Source organism: Pseudopipra pipra, chromosome 10 (genome assembly GCF_036250125.1).
Source record: "Pseudopipra pipra isolate bDixPip1 chromosome 10, bDixPip1.hap1, whole genome shotgun sequence".
NCBI lineage: Eukaryota > Metazoa > Chordata > Aves > Passeriformes > Pipridae > Pseudopipra > Pseudopipra pipra.
In genome coordinates, this window is record NC_087558.1 from 22,087,145 (window position 1) to 22,112,561 (window position 25,417).

General features: G+C 50.0%; 2 protein-coding genes across 6 annotated transcripts in view; one reads left to right on the plus strand and one right to left on the minus strand.

Annotated features, from left to right (window-relative positions):
• The first annotated feature begins 10 nt into the window (after window positions 1-10).
• On the plus strand, window positions 11-3,626 carry TMEM41A (transmembrane protein 41A). Of its 2 annotated transcripts, XM_064666668.1 has the most exons (5): window positions 23-186; window positions 302-455; window positions 1,285-1,446; window positions 1,940-2,078; window positions 2,631-3,626. In XM_064666668.1, exons 1-5 carry the CDS (start codon window positions 89-91, stop codon window positions 2,849-2,851), a joined length of 774 nt encoding a protein of 257 aa, XP_064522738.1. In that variant the 5' UTR covers window positions 23-88; the 3' UTR covers window positions 2,852-3,626. The 2 variants fall into 2 exon arrangements, with proteins under 2 accessions (XP_064522739.1, XP_064522738.1); XM_064666669.1 differs by lacking the exon at window positions 1,940-2,078 and having other exon boundaries at window positions 11-186.
• A 394-nt stretch (window positions 3,627-4,020) lies between these two features.
• Window positions 4,021-25,417, minus strand: part of MAP3K13 (mitogen-activated protein kinase kinase kinase 13) — a 71,126-nt gene continuing 49,729 nt past the window's right edge. For 3 of the 4 annotated variants that reach the window (XM_064666656.1, XM_064666655.1, XM_064666657.1), the window contains 13 exons: window positions 22,756-22,939; window positions 22,436-22,627; window positions 21,401-21,559; window positions 18,408-18,566; window positions 16,733-16,841; window positions 15,689-15,798; window positions 14,393-14,509; window positions 13,749-13,886; window positions 12,002-12,719; window positions 10,591-10,661; window positions 8,452-8,749; window positions 7,704-7,801; window positions 4,021-7,615 (listed from right to left, as the gene is read on the minus strand). In XM_064666656.1, coding sequence (XP_064522726.1) covers window positions 7,579-7,615; window positions 7,704-7,801; window positions 8,452-8,749; window positions 10,591-10,661; window positions 12,002-12,719; window positions 13,749-13,886; window positions 14,393-14,509; window positions 15,689-15,798; window positions 16,733-16,841; window positions 18,408-18,566; window positions 21,401-21,559; window positions 22,436-22,627; window positions 22,756-22,939 — 2,390 coding nt within the window. In that variant the 3' untranslated portion in view covers window positions 4,021-7,578. Of the gene's footprint in view, window positions 7,802-8,451; window positions 8,750-10,590; window positions 10,662-12,001; window positions 12,720-13,748; window positions 13,887-14,392; window positions 14,510-15,688; window positions 15,799-16,732; window positions 16,842-18,407; window positions 18,567-21,400; window positions 21,560-22,435; window positions 22,628-22,755; window positions 22,940-25,417 lie in introns of all 4 variants that reach the window. The other variant, XM_064666658.1, reaches the window with a different exon arrangement.

The window sequence follows — 25,417 nt, forward strand, 5'->3', positions numbered from 1 at the left end:
CCCCGCCCCGCGCCTGCGCGCCCGTCTCGGGGCTCTGAGGGCCGGCAGGGCCGGGCCAGAGCGGCGGCAGCGGCGGCTCCGTCCCGGGATGTGGCGGCGCCCGGCCGGGCTCCTTCTCGTCTTCGCGGCCGCCACGGCCGCGCTGTGGCTGCTGTCGGTGCGGCTGAGCGCGGGGCAGACGCGCAGGTGGGTGCGGGGGGCCGGGGCTGCCCGTATGTCCCTCTGTCCCGCCGGGGCTGCCCCTGCGTCTCTCTGTCTCTCCCCACCCTCCCCGGCACCGCCCGTGTCTCTCCCCCCTCAGGGCGCTGCGGTTCCCGGCGGACCTGGAGGAGCTGCGGGATCTGGCCGAGGCGCTGCGGGACTACGAGCGGCAGCACCGGGGCGCGGCGCTGGCGCTGTTCTGCGGCGCTTACCTGTACAAGCAGAGCTTCGCCATCCCTGGCTCCAGCCTCCTGGTACGGGCACGGGGGGCAAAGGGCGAGGCCGGCGAGCCACGGCTCGGTCAGGAGGGGCCAGAGGGACCGGACCGGCCCTGCAGCCGGGGAGGAATAACCCCCTGTACCAGCACAGGTTGGGGGCTGCCCTGGCGGAGAGCAGCTCTGCGGGGAAGGACCCGGGAGTGTTGGTGGGTGACACGTTGGCTGTGAGCCGGCAGCCTGCCTTGGGGGCCAGGAGGGACAATGGGATCCCGGGGGGCATCGGAAAGAGTATAGCTAGCAGGCCAGGGAGGTCATCCTGACCCTCTGCTCAGCCCTAGTGAGGCACATCTGGAGTGCTGTGTCCTGTCTGGGCTCCTCAGGTCAAGAGAGACATGGAGCTACTAGAGAGGGTCCAGTGGAGGCCACAAAGATGATGAGGGGTCTGGAGCATCTCTCTTTTGAGTGGAAACTGTGGGAGCTGGGCCTGTTTAGTCTGGAGAAGACTGAGAGGGGATCTCATTAATCCATATAAATATGTCCAAGGTGGGTGCCAAGAGGACAGTGCCAGGCTCTTTTCAGTGGTGCCCAGTGACGGGACAAGGAGCAAGGGCCACAAACTAAAACATAAGAATTTCCACCTCAACGTGAGGCAGGAGGATGGCAGAGCACTGGAACAGCTGCCCAGGGAGGGCACAGAGTCTCCCCCTCTGGAGACATTGCAAACCCACCTGGACACGTTCCTGTGTCACCTGCTCCAGGTGACCCTGCCTTGGCAGAGGGGGTTGGACTGGATGATCTCCAGGGGTCCCTTCCAACCCTGACTATTCTGTGACACACTGGGCCCCACTCCCTGTTGTCCCCACAGAATGTCCTGGCGGGAGCTCTCTTCGGGCCATGGATGGGGCTGGTGCTGTGCTCGGTGCTCACGTCGGTGGGAGCCACCCTGTGCTACCTGCTCTCTGCTGCCTTCGGCAAGCAGCTCGTCGTCCACTACTTCCCTGAGAAAGTGGCTCTGCTGCAAGGGAAGGTAAGAACCGGTGCTTCTGCAGGCACCCAGGATGTCCATGGGTCAGGCTGCTTTTGGGATGGCTTAGTAAAAATGAATGTGTGCAGGGGACACATCAGGTCTGCTAAGGGCACAGTCTAGGAGCAGGCTGCTCTCTTGGGGCAAGCCTGTTTGCAGAGGGGCTGTGGGGAAAATCCCAGATCCCAAGGAAAATCAGAAGTAAGGCAAGGATTGATTGGGAAGTCCCTGTTCTCCAGAACCGCCTCCATCCATCCTTTGCTGAGTTGTACAGCTGGAGGTGGTTCTGTTGTTGCCTTCCTGATCTCTAATTCAGGTGAGATCCCACTTCCATCACTTCCTTGGAACAGGCTGGCTCACCCTTATGCTCCCACACACACATAACGTTTCTGCTTTTCATCAGTTCTGGACTGATGTTGTGGCAGAAGCATCGTGGCCTTTCCAGTGTTACTGCTGTCTGAGGAGCAGAAATAACGTGGAACGTTTCTCTTGGCAGGTAGAAGAGAACAGGAGCTGCTTATTTTTCTTCTTGTTGTTCCTGAGGCTGTTCCCCATGACACCAAACTGGTTCCTGAACCTCTCGGCTCCCATTTTAAACATCCCCGTGTCCCAGTTCTTCTTGTCCGTCCTCATCGGTAAGGCCTGGGGACACAGTCCGAGGGGACAGTGTGACACTGCTGCTCGTCATCCCTGAGCCCAGGGAAGGCAGAGCAGCAGGACTCTGCCCCATTTAACTGTTTGCCTCTGTGCTGCCCTGAGGTCTCAGAGCATTTTGCAAATATGTGTGTCCCCCCATGCTGCAAATCTTGATTTACACCTCGTTCTTTCTGTTATAAGCACAGACCCTTGTGTCTGTGTAAGGGCCATAAACTAAACCACAGCCAGTTCCACCTCAACGTGAGGAAGAACTTCTTTCTATGGAGGGTGGCAGAGCACTGGAATAGGGTGTTCAGGCAGGGTGTGAAGTCTCCCTCCCTGGAGACATTCCAAACCCACTCAGATGCATTCCTGTGTCACCCACTTGAGGTGACCCTGCCTTGGGAGGGGGGGGGGGTTAGACTGGATGATCTCCAGAAGTCCCTTCCAACCCCAACCATTCTGTGATTCTATGTGTAACCTTGGGCATATTTGAGCTAATTTTCCCGGGGGGGGATGCTAACAGCTTTTTTCTGCTCTGATTCTTTCAGGCCTTACACCATATAATTTCATCTGTGTGCAGACAGGGGCCATTCTGTCCCAGATCACCTCTCTGGATGCCATTTTCTCCTGGGACACGCTGCTCAAACTGCTGGCAATGGCCATGGTAGCCCTGGTACCAGGGACCCTCATCAAGAGATACAGCAAGAAGCACTTGAAGCTGGATGGAGACAAGCAAACTCAGACACTCAATGGCAAAAAGAGTTTCTGATGGTTCAGGTGCCCCAGTTTTGGGGTAAAAGCTGCAGGTCTCTGCAGGGGGTTATATTCTGCATGCTCTGTGCCACCAAGGACAGTGGCAGTTTTTAATTGTCCTCCTCATCTCAGAGGAGGTGTAAGATTCTTATTTTTGATGAATGTTTACCTGTGCATGTACCTGCACGGAGAGAGCGATACAGGGACTTTGTGAACAGTTGGTTAATGTGCCTGTTTCGTTTAAATCATCCCCTGTGTGCCTGAGGGGGTGCCCAGCCCACTGCCATGGGGACAAAAGGAGTGTTGGCATCCTGTGAGGAAGGCAAACCAGAACCCCTTAATCCTGCCCAGCACAGGGAGGCCAAGCACTGCCCTGGAGGCAGGAGGCAGGCCCTGCTCCCTCCAACCCCAGACTGATTTAGCATTTTTTGGCCTAAAATGACAAATGGTGCTGTTGGGTGCAGTAGCACAAGCCCCAAGCTGAGAAAATAATGGTGTTTCAAGGTGCAGCTGTTGAAGACTCTTCTTTGATTCCAATGTTAAACCAGCACACCCTGCAGCAAAATGCTCAGGATTTGGGCTGCCTGTGTGTACCAGTCGTGTCAGAACACACAAGGTTGCTTCCCCAGTCTGTCAGTGGCTGCTACTCCCCATAAAGACTAAAGGGGAAAAGAAAAGGAATGGATGTGCCTGGCTGACAGGGATTTGTCCCTGAGAAGCACTTTGAAACCTACATATTTGCTCCTGTATAACTAGAAGGTTTCCAAATAAACAAGTGGGTTCTTGTCCCAGTTGCTGGAGAACATAGAATCCAGGATGGTGTGGGTTGGAGGGGATCATAAAGATCATCTCATTCCATGCCCTGCCATGGGCAGGGACACCTTCCACTAGCTCAGGTTGCTCCAAGCCCTGTCCAACCTGGCCTTGGACACTTCCAGGGCTGGGGCAGCCACAGCTTCTCTGGGCAACCTGTGCCAGGCCCTCTTCCCCCAAGGATTATACTCTGGTCTTGGGGTTTTGGTGTTTGCACCTCCTTGCTCTCTCTGAGTTTGCCCTCCTCTTGGAGGATAAAGTAATCTTCCTGCCGTGGAAGGGGGCAGATAGGGGACCCCAGAGCAAGGCTTCATGACGTTATCCCAAAGTCCATAAGAACCCCTTCCCAGATCACCAGACCAGCCTGCAGCATTGAAGTACACTGGCTTTTTATTCCATGCATTGTTTGCTTTGATAGTCATTCTTGTTTCCATCACTGTACACTGGTCAATACAAAAAAAATCAAGTTTGTCTCAGGAATCCACAGAGCAGGGAGGAGGGGATGAACGCTACTGGACAGGGCCAAGATGAAATGGGTACTTAACACGACAGTGGGGAGGGCAACATTCAGCTCTGGGAGAAAATCTAGGCTAGTGTTCAGGAGCTGTCAGCAGCCATGAGAACTGGGTCAGGGAACTTGGGGTGCTGGAAAGGGAACCCACGGGTTACTCCTGCCCTGCGAGCGCGGTGTTACTCCGAGGAGGAAGCAGGTCCACTACACCTCCCAGACCCTGCTGGGAGGGAAAGTGTGAGGAACCGCAGCACAGGCGCCCGTACAGTGACGTGGAGGTCACAGGTCACGTCTGTGCCATTCCAGGGAGGTTCCACTAAGGAAATCCGCCCTAACGCCCTGCAGAATGGACGGTGACACCCCGGGAATGTGGGCGGTGCTGAGCCAGCCCTGCCCACACACAGCTGAGCACACGAGATGTGTGTGCAGGGCAAGGCTGGGGTGGCACCTCCACGGACGGGGGCAAGGGGGGCTGCCCTAGTGGCATTTCCAGAGGGATGCTGCATTGGAGGCAGCAGGTAGGAGGAGTGACACTGGACCATAAAAGTGCAATGACCTGGGTGTGTGAGGAAACTAGAGCTAAATGTGGCGGCCTGGAGGGTTCAGCTCTGCTTGCCCAGGCTGCAGAACAGGCCAGCACATCCCCAGGCAAGGACGGGAAGGGATCAGCACACACCCAGGACAGCTGGTCCATAAGGGTCCCAGAATCCCACACCCCAAAGCTTCTCTGCGAGCCCAGAGGAGCTGCATCCCACGGTGGAACCTAAGCAGAGACCACAGGTACCCAAACCCCTCTGGGATCTGTTTGACTGGGACTGAATCGTCACAGGCTGGAGGCCCTGCAGAGACTGACAGGCCTGAGCAGAGGCAGCTCTGCTTTGGGGCTGTTGTGTGGGGCTGCCCAAGGACACCGGGCTCAGGGAGCCTGCCAGCTCTGAGCAGAGTCTCCCCAGGGGCACAGGCCTTCCATCCTCTGCTGGGGGACACCCAATGGCAGTTCTCAACCTCTGTTTACACCACAGTATGTTACGTGCACATAGTCCTCCCACTGCTAAATTCCCACACCTTGGCCTCCAGCCTCCTGAGTAACCATCTGCACCACCTCTGCCACACCAAATCCCTCTCACACCAATCACCTCACAACAAAGCCATCTCTGGCCCTGCCACCTCCTCCTGCTGCTGGCCAAGAGACAGAGAACGCCTGGGAGGAGAAACGAGGGGTGGGAAGGGAGAGGAAACAAGAAAGGAGCCAGGAAAGAGCTTCACTCCCCAGGGCATTGTGCCTCCACCCAGAGCCAGCCTTGCTGCTGAGGGCAGGGTGAGCAGGTCGCTCCCTCTCCAGCAGCCTGTTTGGTCCTGCCAGGGTGATCCACCATGTGGATCCACTGCTGGCCACCGTGATCTCGCACCCGCTGCCTGGAGCAATGTCCTTTGGGATGCTCTTGCCAGGGGATCCCGTCACAGTTACTCATTTTGTGGTCAGTTCAAAAGCCACTCGCTCCCTGATCACCATCCCCTCCAGTTCAGGGGCTGACAACTACCAGCAACGTGAGCAAAGTGCCCACAAAGAACCTCACACAGGGCTGACTGCAGCCATCCATCCCTCTCTGTGTCCTCTCCTGGAGTAACAGCATCCCTGGAAATCACGAGAGGCAGCAATTCCTAACAGCCACTGAGCCCAGCTCTGCTCCCGCCCCCTCGGTGACCAGGGAGAAGGTAACATCACACAAACAGATTACAATTGTGCTAGCGGTGAAGCCAACCTTCTGATCTACAGAAATGATAATAAATAATAAAATAACATCATAACTTAAGATCTGTCTGTAGTCCAGCTACAAAAATTTAAAAATATGGGATAATTTAACTCATACAATACTGCTCTCTGTATAGGTAAGACATTTTCCTTCACTTTGCCATGAGGCTATAAATTACCACAGTTAAATTCAAACCAATATTTTAACATAAAATGTAAACAAACAAAGCAACAGAAGTACCTGTCCATGGTCCATTCCTGCCGTTCACCTCAGGCTGGTCGTGCCAGCACGCTGGGAAGGGCAGAGGGAGAGCTCTTGCAGGGGGACATCAACTAAGGAAGGGGGGGGAACGTGCTCTATCGTTTTGTTCTCTTTCAACATTGTTTTAGAAGAGTAGTGTTTGAAGGGAAGGCACTATGAGTTCTATCAGAAAACAAATTTTTCTCATCTGCCAATGCCTCGGCCTGTCACATACCAGTACTATCCTCACTTTCACCTGCAGAGTTTCAGCTTGGAGGAGAAACAGAGGCCTCGGGGCACGCCCGAGACACAGCTGTGCCACAGCCACTGTCAAATTCCCTGTGCAACCTGTTTTGCACAAAGCCTGACATGAAGGGCAGGCAGCTGCTAATGCTTCCAAGAATGTACAGTGAATAAGGAGACAGAGCAGGGCTGATGCTCTGAGCCAGGCCAGTGATTCCCAGTCTTCCCCCTCAACACACAGCTCTCTGCTGGTTATCAATGCTGCTGTAGGTGAGAGGCTGCTTCTCCCAGTCCAGTCCAGGCGTCTCCAGTGTCCTCCCCAGAAGGGCTCAGGCTCTGAGAAATGTGCTTTCCACGCTTTGCAAGTCCTTGCTTTGCCAACACTGATTGGATTGATTTCTTTGACTGACTGAAACAGACAGGAGGTAAGAGGAGGAAGTAAACTGGGAAATGGCACACTGCATCTGAAAGAGGTTTCCCTGCTCAACTGGAGGTCGACACTGCCACAGTGAAGCAAGGACGGTGTTAAGAAGTGCTCTGATACCAGTTCTCAAGAGGATGAGGTTAGAGTACATTTGCAGGATCTCACAACAAAATGCTGATTAAAAAAAGAAACTAAAAATCCTTAAAATAAAACCCACTATTACATTCCTGGGGATGTATTGACTCAGAAGACCCTGGATGTTAGCACCTCAGTACCAGTTTGCTCCAGGAACATGTCCTCCTTCTGATTAAAAATGACCCAGCTGGTTATACTGAAAATGCTTTGTTCACAGGTCACCCTACAGTCAGGTCGTTTTCTGCTTTTCCTCTTTTGATAAGACTGAGTGGTTTAGTTTTCTTGATCTGTTCTCCAATCTTCAGGGCCACGAGGCCTGGTCCCCTGTGCAAGCAGCAAGAGAATCCCCTGCATCTGTACACAAAGCTGTCCAGGCAGGACTCCCAGGATGTTTCTCTGTAGTGTGCTTGCTTTCTGAACTTTTTTTTTTTTGCAACAAGTCTGTATGTCTATAAATACAATCCACTCTTTACAGTAAAAAGTGTTAAAATGTCAAAAAAATAAATATCCATGTTACAGTAACTAGATTATTCAATAAAATACATCCCTGCCATTCTTGATTGAAATGCTCAAAGAGAATTAATTTCATTTGGACATTTTCCAGAGATTCGGGTTATTGCAAATCACTCCTGGGGTGGGAAGGAGAAGCATCTTCTCTTCCTGTAAAGTGTGATGAAGGGGAATGAAGTGGAATCTCAGGGAAATCAAAATGCCAGTATCAGGAAGCTTTGGGGGAGATCTGTATTACCAAGTAGCAGAGCTGCAGGGCTTATTGGTCCTGACCGTGGCATCAGAACACTCCCCTTCAGAAGAGTCACAGTCTGATTCTCCAAACTGTGGTGGGTTCTGCAAAGCAAAAGGAAAGGGGGAGACTTGAGCAACAGTCCTGTACTGCACATCACCCACAGCACCCCAGTGTGTAAGAGCAGCCAGGCAAAGGAGGAGACTGGCACACAGGAGGTGGCACAGCACACAACTGCCCTACCAAAGGTCACTTGTCTGTCCTCAACGAGGGGACAGCAGAGAAACACCTGGGCAGAGCACTACCAAACACAGAGTTAGGAGGAGATGGTGCAGCAGGCTCTGCCCTACCCCTCCCAAACACTTCAAATGCAGCAAAAGGAAGAAAATCATTCCAGCTTTGTCAGCAAGGCTGCTGATGGATACGTTTGAGGCAGTTTATACCCATTCCATTTCATTATCTATTTTTATCCCACTTAATGCAACTGGAGATCTCATGGCCTCCCAAAATCACAGTCATCCTGACCAGTACATTATGTTCAGCTTTGTTTGTGTGACTTTCCCCCACCTACTCATCTGCCAAGCATGAGGGAGATCGGGTACTGAAGCAGTTGCTTTGCCATAGTACACCTACCACAGCATCTCCTAGGCAGTGTTCCAACTTTCTGGCCCTTGGATTCCTTTCCGTAACATTTTTTTAGGTTTTTTCTTTCCACTTAGCAGAAGGGAGAGGGGATAAGAAACCTACAACTCACCTCACAGCTGTGTTCATCTGCACAAAGCTTGCCCAGAGACATCTGAGTCTTGACTCTCCGCACGGCGCACTCTTTGTCTGAAAGCCCGTCCGACTGCGTGGAGATTTCAATGGGGATCTCTGGAGTTTGGGACAACATGTCCTCCAGCTTCTCAGCCAGCTCATCTTCCAGCTTGGTGCCCAGCTCATCCGGGCTGTTGGAGTGGTCGCTTGTGTTCCCCTCCTCTCCATCGGACACGGAGAAGTTCTCGGAGCTGAAGGTCGAGTAGGACTGGCAGCTACTGATGCAGCGATGGGGTCTGCAGAGGGGAGAGAGGTTGTGTCCAGCTTGGATCACACTGCCTCTGCCCTCAGGGAATTTCCTGGGTGCTCTGTTCAGCTGCTCTGCCACACCAGGCCTTGGCAGACCCCTCTCCTGGTGGGCTGCCTTTCATATCCTGGAGTTACAGAATTCTCCCTCTTTTGAATGATTTACTTCAAAACCCTCATCTTCAAATTCATCTGTTCTTATTTAGTCCTGTCTGGTACACGTCCGTAATAGCTGATCTGCCCTGGAGCATATTTGCCTTTCTCAGTGCTTTTTCCTAAAGGAATGCTGTACTGTGGAGTTCAAGATAACCCACCTGGGAACACCTGCATTGCCTGGCAGCGATCCCGACAGCCAGGCAGGATTTAGGTACGTGCACTCAAAAAATAGGCTCATAGCTACTTGACTGTGGAAATGGCCTCGTGCCAGGATTCAACAGCAATGGTACAACTCATCAGTTGACTGAACATGCCAGGAGACCCACAGCTGGTCATCACATGGAACAGGCAATTTGTTCTCCTTCTAATCTCCCAAGCCAGTAAATCACAGAGGAAGCAACACTCACACAGGAACTCTGCGAGTCAGATAACTCATCCAGCCCAGAGTTCTGCCTCCAGCCCCAGGTAGGAAGGAATAACCTGGGAAAAGTATGAGAACAGGGCGTGCAGGCAGAGCCTGCTTTCTCCTGGCATCTCCTCCTGGTTTGTACCATTCAGCAAATCCAATTCCTAAGTCAAAGCCCAAACCTGGATGACAGTGCTCAGCCTCTGATGGATCTGTGCTCCAGAAATTCAACACTTACAGCTCTTCATGGTTCGATTTCCACAGCACACCTTGACAATGAGCTCCACATCTGAAAATGTTCTGGATGGGAAAAGCACTTCCTTTTGTTCATTTTAAACCTCTGTTTGCTTCACTGGCTGTCCCTAACACGAATGTAAGGAATCGTTCCTTGTCTATTTTCTCCACATAAACTACAATTTCATGCACTTCCAGTTTTGCCTCTCCTCCTGCTAGACAAACACTTCTCATGGATTTAATCTCTTCTTCTATGGAAACCATCCCTAACCACTCTTGTCACACTTTTCAGTACCTTTCCAAACTTTACCATGGTCTTTGAGCTGGGGAATGAAGGATTTAAGCAGCAGGTGTGCTGTGCATGTGTACAACAGCAGACCAGCTTTTATTTTCTTCTTTTCTCCTGCAAAACAAACCTGTAATCTATTTGCCCACTGGATCACTCCTGCACTTCAAGCAGCTGCTTTCATAAAACCACAGCAGCATTTCCATCATGTCTCTTCTGAGCACAGGACTGTAAAGCCTGTTGTTACCCAGGCTTAGGTAGTAACACTCCCTTAAGTCTTATTTTACAGGCAATGCCATCAAATTTGATCTGCTGTGTTATCACCTGGCTCTTCAATCTTATCTGAATTCAACTACAAAGGTGCTGGAGTCTCCCCCACTGCAGCAACAGTTAATAAACAACAGTGGAAAGAGTCCACAAAAAGCACCAATATCCACTAAGTCTCATTCTGGTGAAATGGATGCAGCAGCTACTTTTTATAGGCTGAATAACATTATCTAGCTTGACCAAGTTGTGCTGCAAACAGCCTGCAGCAGGAAAGCTGTGCCAGAGAGAACACCTCAGGACAGGCTGGAGCAGGGAGTGACATGAGGGATCAGCTGAGGGTGGATGGGACACACTGGATGGGTCCCACTCTGTTCTTTTGCCAGCACCTTCCCCAGTTGCAGTGCTGGTGTGCAGATGCTAGGACAGTTCTCCTCCTGAGTTTTGTCCCACCAAAGAGAGATTAGAGTGAATTCACCTTTTACCTTTGTCTACGAGGAAACTCCACTTCACTGTCTACTTCACCCTCTTCCTCTTCTGATGAGTCGTCACCGCTCTGGCAGAAAACAAGGACAAAAGTGGTGTCACGTTTGTGGAGGCTCAAACATGGTTGACCCTTGGTCCTCCAGGACAAAGTCACTGTGCCAACAGGCTGCAACAATCTAGACCAGAAGAAAACAGCCTGTGCACCAGGGCACACTGAGCCAGGCCTCGTCCTACCAAGGAGGTTCTTTCAGGCAGCCCTAATGCTGCCATTCCTGAATCTGGACTCGGAAATACACTGGAGTACTTCTGCAGGCACGGAGTACATAATGTTCCAGATTGTTACAGGAGCAAATCAAGTAATTAGTAACATATGGAAACCCACATAAATTATTGAGCTGATCTGGCACTCTTGGCTTTACAACTTCGACTCTCTTCTCCATCACAGAGCAGGAGGGGGGATGACACAGCCTTTGCTCGTGGGTTTCACCAATTCTGAGCTTAGAGCCTTTTCTCCTCCTTTTCCCACCCACCACACTCTTGTCTTTTAGAGCCTCCTCCTACCCTCCCCATCCTGTCAGCCCCTCATTCATATTCAGCCTCTACCTCATCTTGTTGCCTTGTCATATGAGGTCCCCCTACCTCCATTCTGTGCCCAAACCACACTCATGGTCTGGTAAATCATCCTATTTTCCTTCACTTCTCCACTCAGACCTAATTTTCCTGCTCTCTGAACTCCACTCAGACTGGTTCCTACTTTTCCCGCCACCTGGATGGAAGCAGGAGGAACAAAGAGCTGTTTCTGTACAACTGTGCCATCGGGTCTTTTTGACTCTTGCAAAATCTTCACAAAAAACACGAGAACTATGACTTTCAGTGCAGGGGGACAAATTCTGGCAGGTGCAGCAAAAGGCACACCCCCGAGACCATTGTTGAATTCCTGTTCCAAGGAGCAGCAGCCCCACAGATTCCCAAAGAAACTCTCATGTGATATTTAGCATTTACCCCTTCCCTTTGAGAAAGGCTTGGAAACATTTTGAGGCTGTTTCAACAACAAAAATTCAGCAGAACAAGTTTCACCTCAAACAAAAACTGGTAGAATTGAAATTAACAGAACTAAGCCCTTCCAAAACCTCAAGTGACAACCCTCATCATTGGCAGTATGCTCCAGTATGCCCTACAGCTCCATAAAACTGACTTTAAAAGTATGTCCAGATCACAAAGCGAACTTCATCTATGCATGATTTCTTTGAGATAAAGCTGTACATGCAACTACTACTGCTGTGTGTGTGTGTGAAACGTGGCTTTGCTGCTGTCCTAGACACCAGCCTGCGCTGCACACCTTCCCTTGGAGGAGAGGGAAAGGAAGAGAACGCTCTGTTTTATTCCAAACGCCAGTGCCTTCGTTCTCACCTTCTGAAGGGATCTCGCTTTGCAAGGCAGCACCGAGGACGCCACGTGCTGGGGAGTGCCCAGGGCGGACGCTGCCGTGCCCTGCTCCTCCAGCTTCTCCATGAACTGCGCGCTCTCGTAGAGGGAAGCAGAAGCCGGGGACTGGGGGCGGCTCCCCCCCGCCTCCACCGGTGCCATCTGCCCCTGCCCACTGTCCTCGTCCCTGCACTGCAGACACGACTCGTAGGGGTCTGCGGTGCAGCACTCCCAGCGCTCGGCCTGGCCGCCCTTGCCGTCGAGGCCGCGGCGGCAGTCGGCCTCCATGGCGGTGGAGATGAGGTCGGGGCTGGAGCCGGACATGCGGCGCTGGGCGTGGTTGCTGAGGGGGCTGCGCAGCGCGGCCGCGGGGCCGAAGTAGCGCAGGTTGTTGGCGCAGTTGGCGATGTCCTGCCCGTGGCCGTGCAGCCGCGAGGGGTGGCCGTGGCCCGGCTGCGGCAGCCCGGGGTGCGGGGGGGGGTTGTGGGGCGGAGGTGGGGGTGCGTCGTCCTGCGCCGGCTGGTTTTTCAAGATCCCTGCGAATTCCTGGTAGCTGCCTTTGCTGTTCCCCCGGCGGTGCCGGGGCTTGCTGCGGTACCGGCTTTTGCCGCTCAGCGTTGACATTTTGGGACTTCCTGAGACTGGGGAGCCGTTGGACGCTGCCTCTGTGCTGGGTATGCCCTCCGACTTGAGCAGGTCTGGCCTGGGAGACAGGGAGCAGAAGTTACACATCAAACCAGGAGCGAAGAACTGACGTCAGCCCAGAGCAGGGATGAAGAGGCAGCTGCAGCCACAAGCACACTATGGCTTCCCAAAATCTACAGGCTGCCCTCCCCTTCAGCTGTTTGACTCCTGCATTTCCTTCCCTTTGATTCTCTCCACTCCATGTCCTTTCCATTCAGCCCATCCTGCTCTACACTCCCTTCTTGCTGCTTTTATCAATAGCTCTCACACACTCTCCCTTTTCCACTTTTATTTTGATGTTCTCTCCAAAAATAGCTCCCTCCCAGGATCTTGGGGTAGGGCTCCTACTCCATGCATGTACAATGCTCAGCACAATACAGCCCCAATCTGCAGATGATGATCAGCCTGCTCATCTCAGAGCCACATGGGGATATTAATTCAGAAGTGATTATTCACTGTTAATCAGGACTAACTCCTGGAAATCCCAAAAAAGGAAGAATAAACCAGACAACTCCTTTGGAAAAAATAATCTCACTTTCTGAAAGTCAGGCAGAAGAGAAATAGATGAAAGGACAGCATGAATTCCCAAATTTCAAATCCCAAATTAATTCCTCAACAATGAATCCCTGAGGAGTGGCTGATTTCCACAATCCCTCAACCTTGCTTATTATAATTCCAGTCAAGGATGATCTAACTGCTCTCTGCTTGGACAGTTAGGAATTTGAGACAGCATGTGAGATACCTCCTGTCCAAGCACCATCATCTGCTCAAAAATCACATGGACCAGCAGTTCATTCATCCAACCAAAGCATCCTGTGATGCTGTGGTTCCAGAGAGCTGCCCAGGTGCAAGGGATGGCAGGATTCAGCCCTTTTACCTTCAGATAATTCAACAGTTGTGGTTCTGAGGATCAGAGCAGGCCCAAGAGCGAACAGCCCCTTGTCCCACCCTGCGTGTCCCCAGACCCAAAGGGAAGGAGAGGTTGCCTGCTCATCCCAGAGGGGATCTGCCACAGGCTCTGGCACAGGACTGGGTGGTTGTTTCTCACCTTTTAGTCTGGCTGCCTGGTTTATGAGAGACTCCTTTCCTCTTCATCAGCTTCTCCACTGTATTGGGGTGGATTATTGGTCTGACTGGGTGGCGCTTGTAAGTCCCAGGGTATTTCTTTTCCACTGCTTGTTCCCTCCTGAAACATTGGGAAAAGAAAAAAGAAAAAAACAAACCAAAACCAGATGAATTCTTTCTTTGTCCAAGTGCAGGTCCTGCTGGACAGGAACACGGCTCCACAGTGAGCCATGGCTGGGTGCAACACAACGTGCTGTGCTGGGAAAGGACACAGACATTTCTGAATTCCCTCTGCAGGGATCAGGCAGCTGGAACAGGGCGCTGGCACACAGTCCAGGAGCAGCACTGCTGTTCGTTTTACAAAGGGCCCAAAGGATGCCAGCACCAAAGGGAAAGGTGCCTTTCTCCCAGTCAGTACCCCCTGGGACAGACACAAGCACTAAGGGGTCTGCAGGAACCCACTCCCAAGGGGCCTCTCCCTGCTTGCCAGCTCCTCCTTCACCCTCTGAGTTTGTCAGGGGACACTAAATCTACAAGTAGCACTACACAGTTTAGATATGAAGCATTGCTTTTGTTCTCCTGTGTGCAGACTGCCACGCCCGTGCCACCATTCCCAGAGACACGTACTTGATGAGCTCCTTCTCCCGGACCTCCAGCTGCAGCATAATAGCACTGAGCTCCATGTACAGGTTGTTGGCCCGCTCCAGCTTCCTCTCGTAGTGCTCACGGATATCTAATGCATGCCTGGAAAGCACAGAGGTCATTATTCCACTCTGGTGTCCACGGACCAAGAGATGAAAAGTACAGGTGCTTTAGGAAAAGGCCTTCTAAAAGTCAAATTTGCCAGAAGAACTGCACTGAACCCCAGATAAAACTAACAGTAAATGATGACTAAGAGCCTGATACAGCAATAAATCACTGTATGATTTAGGAAGTGTTTAATGGCCTTGAAAGACTGGCAACACTTCTCCCTAGAGGAGCTGCAAATGCCTCACATGCACCCAGGAGCCCTTTGGCCGAGCCCTGATCATCCTGTTTGCACAGAAAAGGGGCTAAACCAGCTTCTGCAGGAATAGGGAACACTCATGTGTCTGTGTTCCACTAACAGCAGGGTGCCCCTACAGCTCCAGTACAGCTGCAGAAGACAAATGGAATTGCAGCCAGAAGATGTGACCAGGCAAAGCTCCCCTGGGCCAGAGGACACTTACCCACCACTGCATCAAACTGGCCAACACTGCCTTTGGTTTGACACAGAACTGCTACTTGGCGTTTTATGTTTCTCTGTCGTAACTATAGTTGCAAATTTGTGCCACAGGAGGTAACACTTTCCTTCTGAAATAAACATCCTGCTTTCATTTTTAAGTTGGTCTAATGTTCAAAATGGGTTTGGGTGGGCTGGTCAAATGCAGTGTGTTCACTCCTCTGCAATAACTAATCCAAGGAAAGCATCAGGGCAGAGAAAGCTCACAGAAAACTGCAAGAGGGATTTCCCAGGAAGATGGATGTACCTGCTCCAGTGCTGTTATCAGGAACACAAAATCTCGGGCAGAAATATTCCCTGGTAAACACACAACCTTTGCCCATCCTGCCTGGAGCAAATTGTTGAGACTGCCCAAGGGCAGGGACAGTTCCCACTGTTTCTCTCCAGCTTCCCATCAACCAAGCAGCGCTCAAGCTCCAGGGCATGCACACAGGAACTTCAGTTTCTGCGCTCACAAGGGATTTAGGCTGCCCAAATTTATGCCACCAGGAATACTGCATCCTGTTTTGGGATCCTCGTTACAAGAGAAGCAGGAAAACTCCAGTCAGGGCCTGGAGCACAGGCCCCAACAGGACAAGTTGAGGGAGCTGGGCTCATTTAGCAGGAGAAGGGAATGCTGGGTGGGAAAAGTGAGCAGGAAACATAAAGGACTGTCAACAGACCTGAGCTCTTCTCTTCGGCGCCGAATCAATTCTTCATCCAACCGGTGGATACAAGTTCCTTCACTTTTAATTTTCTCAAAATGTTTCTTCACTTCTTCTCTCCATTCAGCCTAGGAAAGCAATTTACTTTTACGTGTTTACAAAGAATTTGGATCCCTAGGTGCACAACAGAAGAACTCTTGGGCAATGTTCTTTGTGTAGAGCAGAAAATTACAGGTTTGGGTTGAAAATGTATTTCTGTTAGCTGAATTGTTTTGGGTAACAACACTGCAGCATGTTTAGTGTCAGCATTTTCAAATGGTATTTAGAAGTTCGAGCTCTGATTAGAGAGTTGAAAACATATCTGCATTTTCTAAAAAATACTTTGAAAAATTCCTAAAGCACTTCTGGTTCTAAGACAACATTTTGCTCCTTTTTTTTCAGTTAAAGTAAGCACAAAGGCTTATGATTTGGAAAGCTCTCTTCATGATAATCACTGTCTAGGGTGATACTCTATTTGCCCATTGAAGCCCTGCTTCCTGCAGCTTTAATAAATGCCCCCATTTTCTCACATCTACCCCTACAGTTCTTCTTTACTAGAGGCAAGGTTTCATTGTTCTTCCCTCTTTGGGAACAGACAGTTTCTTGATGGGTAGGACTGGGAGGGATCTCTAAGATCATACTTTTAGATCTTTCCTGAAAAGTCCCAGAGTCCCTTTGCTGCCCTGTCCCAACTCTGTGTCCCACTTGCTGCCCCCACCTTCACTCTAAATGCAAAGGTTCTGCTCCCAGCAGCCTCATGGTCTCCTGCACAGCAGTGCTGGGAGAACAGCTGGAGCAGAGCAGCTGGAGTCAGCAGGCTCAGGGAGGGAGGGAGGCACCACTGAGCCTCTCGCTAAGCCAACAGATGCCTCAGCTTGGGAAAGTCTGGGTAAAAGATTTCCAAACACCCATCAGTTTGCTTCTCCCCCAGAATCAAACCGAAATCATGGATCCAGACTCCTGCCTCCAAAAATCCTTGGAGCTAACTGCAGTGCTCACGGGCTCCAGCCCTTCCCCAGTTACCTGGGATTTGAAGTAGGTTTCCTGAGGAGTAGCCAGCACGTCGGCAGAGGCGATGTCCAGGTGCATCAGGGTCTGCCGGAAGGAGGGACGGTTCCGGGGCTTGCTCTGCCTGAGGGAAAACAGACACATCCCCAGGGATGGGTGAGGTGAACACTGCCAGCCCCTCCTGCCCTTCTGAAAGGGCTCCACTAGAACTATTCTCTGAACTTGTGCAGATGACAGACTAGAGCAGAGGAGCTTTTCTGGTTTTCTCTTTTGCTGAATATGAGTTTATTGTGCTAGAGCTGGGGTTTTTTTTTGCTGAAGGAGCAAAAGAGGTGAAAAACATTTAAGACTACAAAGTGAAAGATAGGAACAGTTTCAGTTTGTATCCTGACTTGCTTGTCAAGAAGAAACATACGTTGGTCTGTTGTTCCATCAATTTCCAAGTTTTACACTGGGAATACTCAATCTAGCAGAAATGATAATTTACATTCAACAAAACAGGGTGTTTATAAGCACCAAAGGTATGTGAGCTGTCACACCATACATGCCTGAGCCCAGACAGCACTGTAATGCACTGAAAATCCCTGTAAGATCTCAGAAAAGTACAAAACCATTTGTATTTTTGAGGAAAAAATACCTCACTCGAGCTTCAGGACTGAACCAGCCTCTTGCTCAGAACAAGAGCAGCTTCTTCAGCCTCCTCTCCCCTACAACCCCCCTCCTTCCACTAGGTGGGGACACAACTGTTTGTACGTCCTCGCTGTAGTACAGAGCTGCACCAGCTGCTCCTGCCCTCCACTGCCCCTGAACCGCCCTGCAGCTCAGGGTCGGGCACACAGCCCCTGGAAAAGATCCACACAGGCTCTGGCACGTTTTCCCCCTTGTGCCCCGGAGAGGATGGCTGGTAAAACTCATGGAGTGGGAAAATGCTGGAAGAGCCTTTACGCTCTGTATCAAGATGCAATTACAAGGACAAATCACTTAATGCATTCACCCAAGACAAAGAATTTCAGCTCTGTTCTGGTATGTGGAGGAAACTGAAAGCATTTTCCATATCTAGACCTATAAAATCTGTGTTCCAGACAGAAAGCTCAAATTTCTCTTTGTCCAGTCCCTTACAAGGGGTTTTCAGAGTGAAAAATCAGTTCCCTTCACTCTGGAGCCAGCCTCAAGGAATTTTACCCCTACTTCACTTCCAGCTCCTTTTCTCTTCCCACCTTTTATCCCCTACTCTGCTACAACAAATCAAACCTCTTCTGAAGGCCACTGAAGATGCCCTTTGTGCTGCCTGCTCCTGATTCACACTGCACAGGTAACTCAGGGGTAACTGTCACCTGCTGGGGTTCTGTAAGGCTCTGCTCCCACTCCTCTCCTATATAACTCCTTTCTGCTCACCAGCCCATCTCCAGTGTCTGCTCATTCCCTCCCCTGCCCCATCCACTCAGCAAACCAGACAGGTCTCTCCCTACTTCCTCTAACCTCCAAACGTCCTTCTGGGGCCCAACCCTGCTGCCACGAGGAAGCAGAATCCAAAATGTTAGAACTTACTGCTCTCAGGACAAGTGTGGGAGCATTTCAGAGCCCCCTGCTCTGGGCTCAGCACTCCCACCCTGACACTGGTTTTACTGGGAGTCTGGAGGGAGCTGGGAGCCAGCCCTAGGTCTGTGCTGTGCAGGGTTCAGGCTCTTACCAGGTTTGTTTCATGAGGATTTTGAAGCCATCTGGGCAGGTGGAAGGGACGGGAAGGTGCAGGCTGTTACTGCCCACTCCCCAGATGATGGCCGAGGAATCCACGTCCTTGTAGGGAATCTCTCCCGTAAGCAGCTCCCACAAAACTACCCCAAATGACCTGAAGAAGAAATAAACCAGGATAAATTGGATTCGTGCTCTGCAGCTTGAAAAGAACAGTTTGTTAGGCAAAAACAGGGAAATAGGGATGTCTGGTCTGAAATTGCAAGTAGGTGCAACAGTGGTTTTTAACACCCCAGGTGACTCTTCCTCCTCTGCCCCAGCACTAGGCTGAACACCAAACCACACTGGTTTTCACCCACCCTTTCCTATTTATTTGTGAGAATTTAAAAATCCTGAAAGCACATTTTCTGTACAGATCAAGTCTTAGTCCTGTTAAAAGAAAAGGAAAGTCAGCTTCTCTCAGATAGACTTTGGACTGTCCTGGTTGGCAAGAACAGATCATTGACTACTGCACAGACAGAACTGAGTGTCTTACAGAGACAACACAACAAAGGTTTAGTGGCTTTTCTTTTTATAACTGACATATTTTTCCCTAGCCAAAAGCTCCCTCTACTGTTACCTGTATGCCCAGGTAAGAGTTTCATAGGTTTGAAACTCAGCACTACAACTACTGCAACACAGAAATTAGGAAACAAACGCCACATGCATAAGTGTCAGTACCAAAAGTACATGAGGTCTCACTGATATTTCCTTTGTGTTGAAGAAAGCAAAAAAAAAAAAAATTAATTAAGAGAACTCAGTCTGGGAAAGAACCTCCTACAAGAACTGAAAGATGCAGGCAAGAAAACTCACTTTGCTTCTCTTTCTTAATGATGGGGAAGGACATAAACCTTAATTTATAACAGCCAAATGTTATTTGATTTATTTACAATCTTCACCCAATGAAACACCAAACCAGTCAATAGAGAGGTAAACAAAATGCTGCTGAGAACCAACACCACTGTTACTGCACATCAACAACCGGGCTGTGACACAGGTGAGGTACAACCATCTCCATTTCCAACCCAGACGTGTCACCTTACTTACACCCCATCCCCCTGTGGGACACCGACCATGCCAAGCCAGCAGGTCCAACCAGGTGAAAAATGAGAAGGGTGTTTCTGTGTCTGGCTTGTACCAATATCCAGTTGCTTTTATTAAGTACAGAAAAACTTCTAAGGGACAAACTGCCAGGTCTGAACAACCATCAGCCAGGAAACAACTTCACGTGAAAAACGTTGCACTTTCAAAGCCCGTTGGCTTCAAATCATGTGGGGAAAAAAAACCAAAAAAAGCAAAGTTGGAACATTTTTTTCTCTTGAAATTTTTATCCATGTGCTGCAGGAAAGCAGGGATCCAGGTATTTGGACAAACTAAGAGGAAAGCTCATCTGGTTTCAGCTTTGTTATGACTAAGAACTGACAAAGGATTTTCAAGACTCCTGATAAGATTATAGATTTATTTTTTAGCATGCTGTTAAAGATGAGAGAGAGCAGACATATAAGCAGCTTAGGAACTGTTCTCATTTGTTGCCAGCATCCATGAACATCGTTTTTAACTCGTCCTGGGGGAGGCACGGATGGCAAGGAGGAGTCGGAGCAATCACCACTGCTGTGGACTCAAGAGGACATTGTACCAAAGAGCAGCATCTCCAAGACTGAGGGAAGGAGTAAAGGAGAGCCCACAGTGCTCAGCTGGTTGTATCAGACAGGATGCTCCACACAACATTCCTGAACCTAAGCCCCTCTAAAGGACAGAAAGCTGAGGGTGGAAATCCAGCACCGTTCCTCTTCACGATCCTGTGGTTCAAAGGGAGGAGCTCAGAAGACAAATGCTGAGCGTATTTTCTTTCCAAAACAAGCCCAGGGTTTCTCCCAGCAGGGCTGGCCGTGCGGTGGGCTGTACATCCACACTACCTGAGCAGGCAGAACACCATGTTCTGATGAACTGTGGGCTGTACATCCACACTAAATGAACATGCAGGACACCGTGGGCACCAGAGAAGCTGCACACCACAGGTCACACCACAGGAAACCCTGCCCATCAGGTCAAGCCCAGCTCTGAGCTCAGACTGGAGCAGCAGGCAGGCTGCTGTCTGACTCCATCACCCCCAGAGCCACCCACAGCTTTGTCCTGCAGCTTCCTGCTGGGCCAGGGATGTGACAGCATCTGAAGCTGAAAAACCACAAGACGGAAAATTCCTCCTGGCTGTAAAGCAGGGAGAAGGGCATTTGTCCTGGCTGCTGACATTTAATATGCAGAAATAATGAGGCAGAAACAGAGATGCAGTTCCCCTGAGGGCTCTGAAACCTGTGGAGAGGCTTCCCACAGGAGCTCCAAGGCTGAGCCCTCTCAAGCATTTTTAACAGCATGGAAACTGAACCTTTCCTTCTGTTCCTTTGGACACAGAGCATGTTTCACATGGGAAGGAAACAGGTTTCAAAACTCTTAGAGCCTCTCCTGGTTTCCTCCCTTTTGGATCCAGGGTTAGAGTCACTGGACTGTAATCCTGTGGCTGCTCATGTAACCTCCAAGCCTGGTGTGCAGAAAGCACAAGGTGGTGGGGCAGAGGCCTCCCTACAGCTCCAGCATGGCCTGAGAGGGTAGAAAGCAATGGAAAACCACCCTGGCTGCAGAGGTTGCTGAGGGGGTCCTGAGTACTGGAAGAAAGCTCTAGGCTGAATAACAACACAGGGCAGAACCTCTGCACCCGCTCCCTGCAGGACACAGGTTGCACTGGGCCTCATCAGGAACCTCCACACGTGTGTGTCATTCCCCTCTCCATTACAGCCCCCAGGAACACAGCTCAGGGCACCAGGCAGAGGGAGAAAGGAACAGTCCACCCCAGAGCAAACCATCCCCAGGCACAGGATGAGGAAAGAATGTGGGAAGTGCTGGAAAACCAAGTGGCTAATCAGAAGGTGAAGATACTCAACCCTGAGCTCTACTCACCAGATATCGACCTTCTCGGAGACGGGCTCGTTCCGTATCACCTCCGGGGCCATCCAAGCCACTGTTCCCGCAAAGGACATCTTGGTGCTTTTATCACTGAGCTCTTTAGATGTACCGAAATCTGAAATTTTCACTGCATCTGTGTGTGTAACTAAAACACTAGAGGGGAAAAAAAAACCAAAACAAACCAACAAAGAAATCAGCATTTTATGACTTTTCATGTAGCGCAACAGCCCCTGGGAATAAATCCCTTCTTAATCAACACGACCAGTTGATGAGGCCATGCTGCTCACAATTGCAGTACAAGAGAAAAGATTATGTATTTTCACTGATGAAAGCTCTCACTCGCTTTGGGGTTGTGTTTTGTTCCTCAAATGCACTTCTGCATGCTACAAATCAAAAATCAATCCTGATAAAACTGCAAATTAACAAGTAACTGAGGATTCAGAGGCACCTCTGTACCTCAAACTGTGCTGTAAACCATCTAAAAGCATTATCTTAATGCACTGTCACAGGCTAAAAAAGTGATGAACATCTAGGGAGTAAGAACATAAGCAGCCAGAATGTTTTAGTCAGAAAGCAACAGAGAAATGAGAGACATGTTCCAGAAAAATCAGGAAAATAAAAAGAGATTAAGAAGGAAAAATAAAAAGCAGAAAGCAACAGAGTATCCCACTTTCAAAAAGGACTGGACACTATGAAATCACTAAGTATTTCCTGACTGCTATTTATCATGTATCAAGGTACTGGTAGCATTTCCAGACTTGTTAAACCACAGCACAGGAAGGGAGTGCCAACGAGTTTCAGTAGCTTCACTCTCATTAGTTTTGAGACAATGTGGAAAAAGAATAGTAGAGCCTTTTGACCAAACTTCAAACTATCCCTCCAGAAAAAAACAGCACCAAAACTGGGGGATGTTTAAGCAGCTGAGACTCCCTTTGGTGACCTGAGGAACCCAAACTGGGGGATATTTAAGCAGCTGAAACCGGTGACCTGAGGGACCCAAACGGGGATGTTTAAGCAGCTGAGACTCACTTTGGTGACTTGAGGTCTCGATGGATGATTTTGTGAAGGTGCAGGTAGTTCATGCCACTGGCAATGCCCGTGGACCAGTCCACCAGCAGCCGAGGGGTGACCTTCCTGCCCGCCCGCAGGACCTCGTAGAGCTGCCCGTGGGCACAGTATTCCATGATGATGCAGTAGCACGGGGCTTGAGTGCAGACCCCCCTGCCAAAGAGAACTCAGTGAGGAGCTGCAGACACACAACTGGACAGCAAGGCTGGCTTGCCCAGAGAACCTGAGCGGAAGGCTCTTGCCTGGACAAAGGAACACTTGGAACAAGTCCCACGACCTACTTGAACGCAATGATGTTGGGGTGTTTGAGCTTCCTCAGGTGCTTGATATCCGTTTCGTTCTGATCCCTCACTTTCTTGATGGCCACCTCCTCCGCCCGGAATTTGCCCAGGAACACTGCTCCCTGTGCTCCACTGCCCAGCCACTGCAGCTCCGAGATCTCCTCAAACGGCACCTCCCAGGTATCTGGCACAGGCAGAAAAATGGGATAACGGCCAAGACAAAGACCATGAAAACATTCTGCTGTAAGATCACACCAGGGCAGCACCTGCCCTCTCCTACACCTCAGGGTGGACTTTTCTAGAGGTAGTAGGTGGCAGAAAGCAATGGAGGCACATACAGCACGTGCTCAGCCCCAGCATCCCTTTCATCCACCCCAGTCACCTCCAGCCTGCTCATTCCCATCCTTCCTGCTGCTTTTTCAGAGCTCACCACCCTGCTAACCACTTGGGTGGGCCACTTTGACTTGGCAGGCAGGAACTGAACATGCCAGGGACCCTGGATTGGCAATTTTGGGAGGAGATCCTCTACCCCACCACTGAAGGAGGACAGTATCTCTTACAAAGTACATGACTCCATAGAAAAGCACAGATGAGAAAAAAACGTTTAATATTCACAACTGACATAAAAAAATATTGAGGGTTTTCCTCCACCCAAATTGGGCACAAATAGGAAATAAAAGGGAAATGCAGAAGTGGCAGGTTGTAAAACACAGACCAGCAACCACCAAGTCACCCAAATACACAAAGCACATCAACCACCACCAGCAGTGGCAGAAACAGGTCTTTCCCACACCAACGTTGTGTGTATCAATGTCAAACAGACAAAATAAGCTTAAGCAACCCCTCCTTTTTGGGACCTACACACATTTGTAGAGACAGTCCTGGAGTGGTCCAGTGGCACTGTATAAACTGCTTCAGGAGGGCTGTACCCATCAGAACAGAAACCCTTGCTCTCTCTGAGTCACCCTGAAATTACCTTAAATCTCACAAACAGCAAGACAAAAGGCAGACAATTATTTATTTATCGTGATTCAACAAATGTGTAAGTTTAGAGAGTAAATTATTTAGCAGAAAAAACAACCAGTAACCCACTGATTTCTGAAATAAAAGGAAGTCACACCTGCACAGAGCCCTGTTGGAGACTGCAAAGGTGTCTTTTTGTCTCATCCCTTTCCTGAGCCAGCAGGGTATTCCCAGGGCTGCAGCTGGGATTATGCCAAAGTGCACATTTTTGATCCTGTCACTGAAGGGAGACATATCCCCAAACTGTCTGTGGGCTGATCCCGATGGGAGCCTTTCCCTCTTTCATCCCTGTGTCAGTCAGACACTGGCTGGCTGTCTCCTGCCGAATGGCTCCCAGCTCCCCTCTGGAGCCAGACCCCAGCACTCCTTCTGCTCACTGAACTAGAAACAACAGTGTTCATCTACAGCAGAAATTCCCCCCGCCTTGGCAGGGCAAAGTTCAACCCTGGGCACACGTTCCCCCCCAGACACAAGGCTGTTTTCCACACTGATGGATCCGCTCACAGCCCAGAACTGTAATTGGTATTTAAGTCGTCAGACATCTCGATACTAAAAAGACTTTAAATAAAGAAAACAAATAAAATGAGAGCAGTCATAAATAAATTGAGAAGATCTGTATTTCTATTTAATTCACAAATTCACTGCTCCTGAAAGGAGGTGGCAAATACAGGTGATTTTTGTGTGTGTTGGTGAACAGTGTTTTTATATGGGCAACACTGAAACAATTCCGTTGTACTGAAATAGCTGTTTCTTTCACAGAATCCTGGGGTGCTTTGAGTTGGAAGGGACCTTAAAGCTTATCCAGTTCCACCCCCTGCCATGGGCAGGGACACCTTCCACTAGCCCAGGTTACTCCAAGCCCCATCCAACCTGGCCTTGGACACTTCCAGGGATGGAGCAGCCACAGCTTTGGGAATATCAAGAGGAACAAAGAGCCAAACCACAAGTAACACACAGTGCAACAGTCAGACTCTTCTGGGCCTAAAGAAACTTGCCCTAAACAAATTAGAATGTAATAGCAGCAGGAATTACGCAAGAACTTGCGTTTCTGAGGTGATTAAGAACCACTGGAGTAGAATGATGGGAATCTGTTTCCCATGGGGGAAGAAACGCAGGAGCAGCCCGAGCCATTGAGCCAATCTATTTGGAGGAAGTTTTTTCCAGCATTGGCTGCTGGCCAGCCTTGGCACTGTGACAAGAAGCATCTCTGGTTTACAGAAACCCCACCACCACAACCACCCTTGGATGGGCACCTTGCTCTCCAGGTACACACAAAAACCCTCACGGCGACAGTAAACACGTAACTTGTGAAGGGAAAGGTGAAAGCAACTCCTGGAGACAGATTCTTAATCCAAAGAAAATGGCTTGCAAGCCTAATGAGTCTGTAGGAAACACAAACAAGTCTTACTTTAAAGTGCTGGAGTCCCAACAATCCCAATTAAGTAACTGGTAGATGCAAATGAAAGAACTGACTGTATCTCCCTGAAAGCACTCACCAACAGCCTTTAGAAATCAGGGTAAGCAATTGGAAAAACAGTCAGGAGGGGTTTTATGGGTCTTTATGGGTCAAATACTTAAACCTCAGATAATCAGCTGGCACTGAACAACACAAAAGCAAACCCTCCCTGCAGGAAAGGCC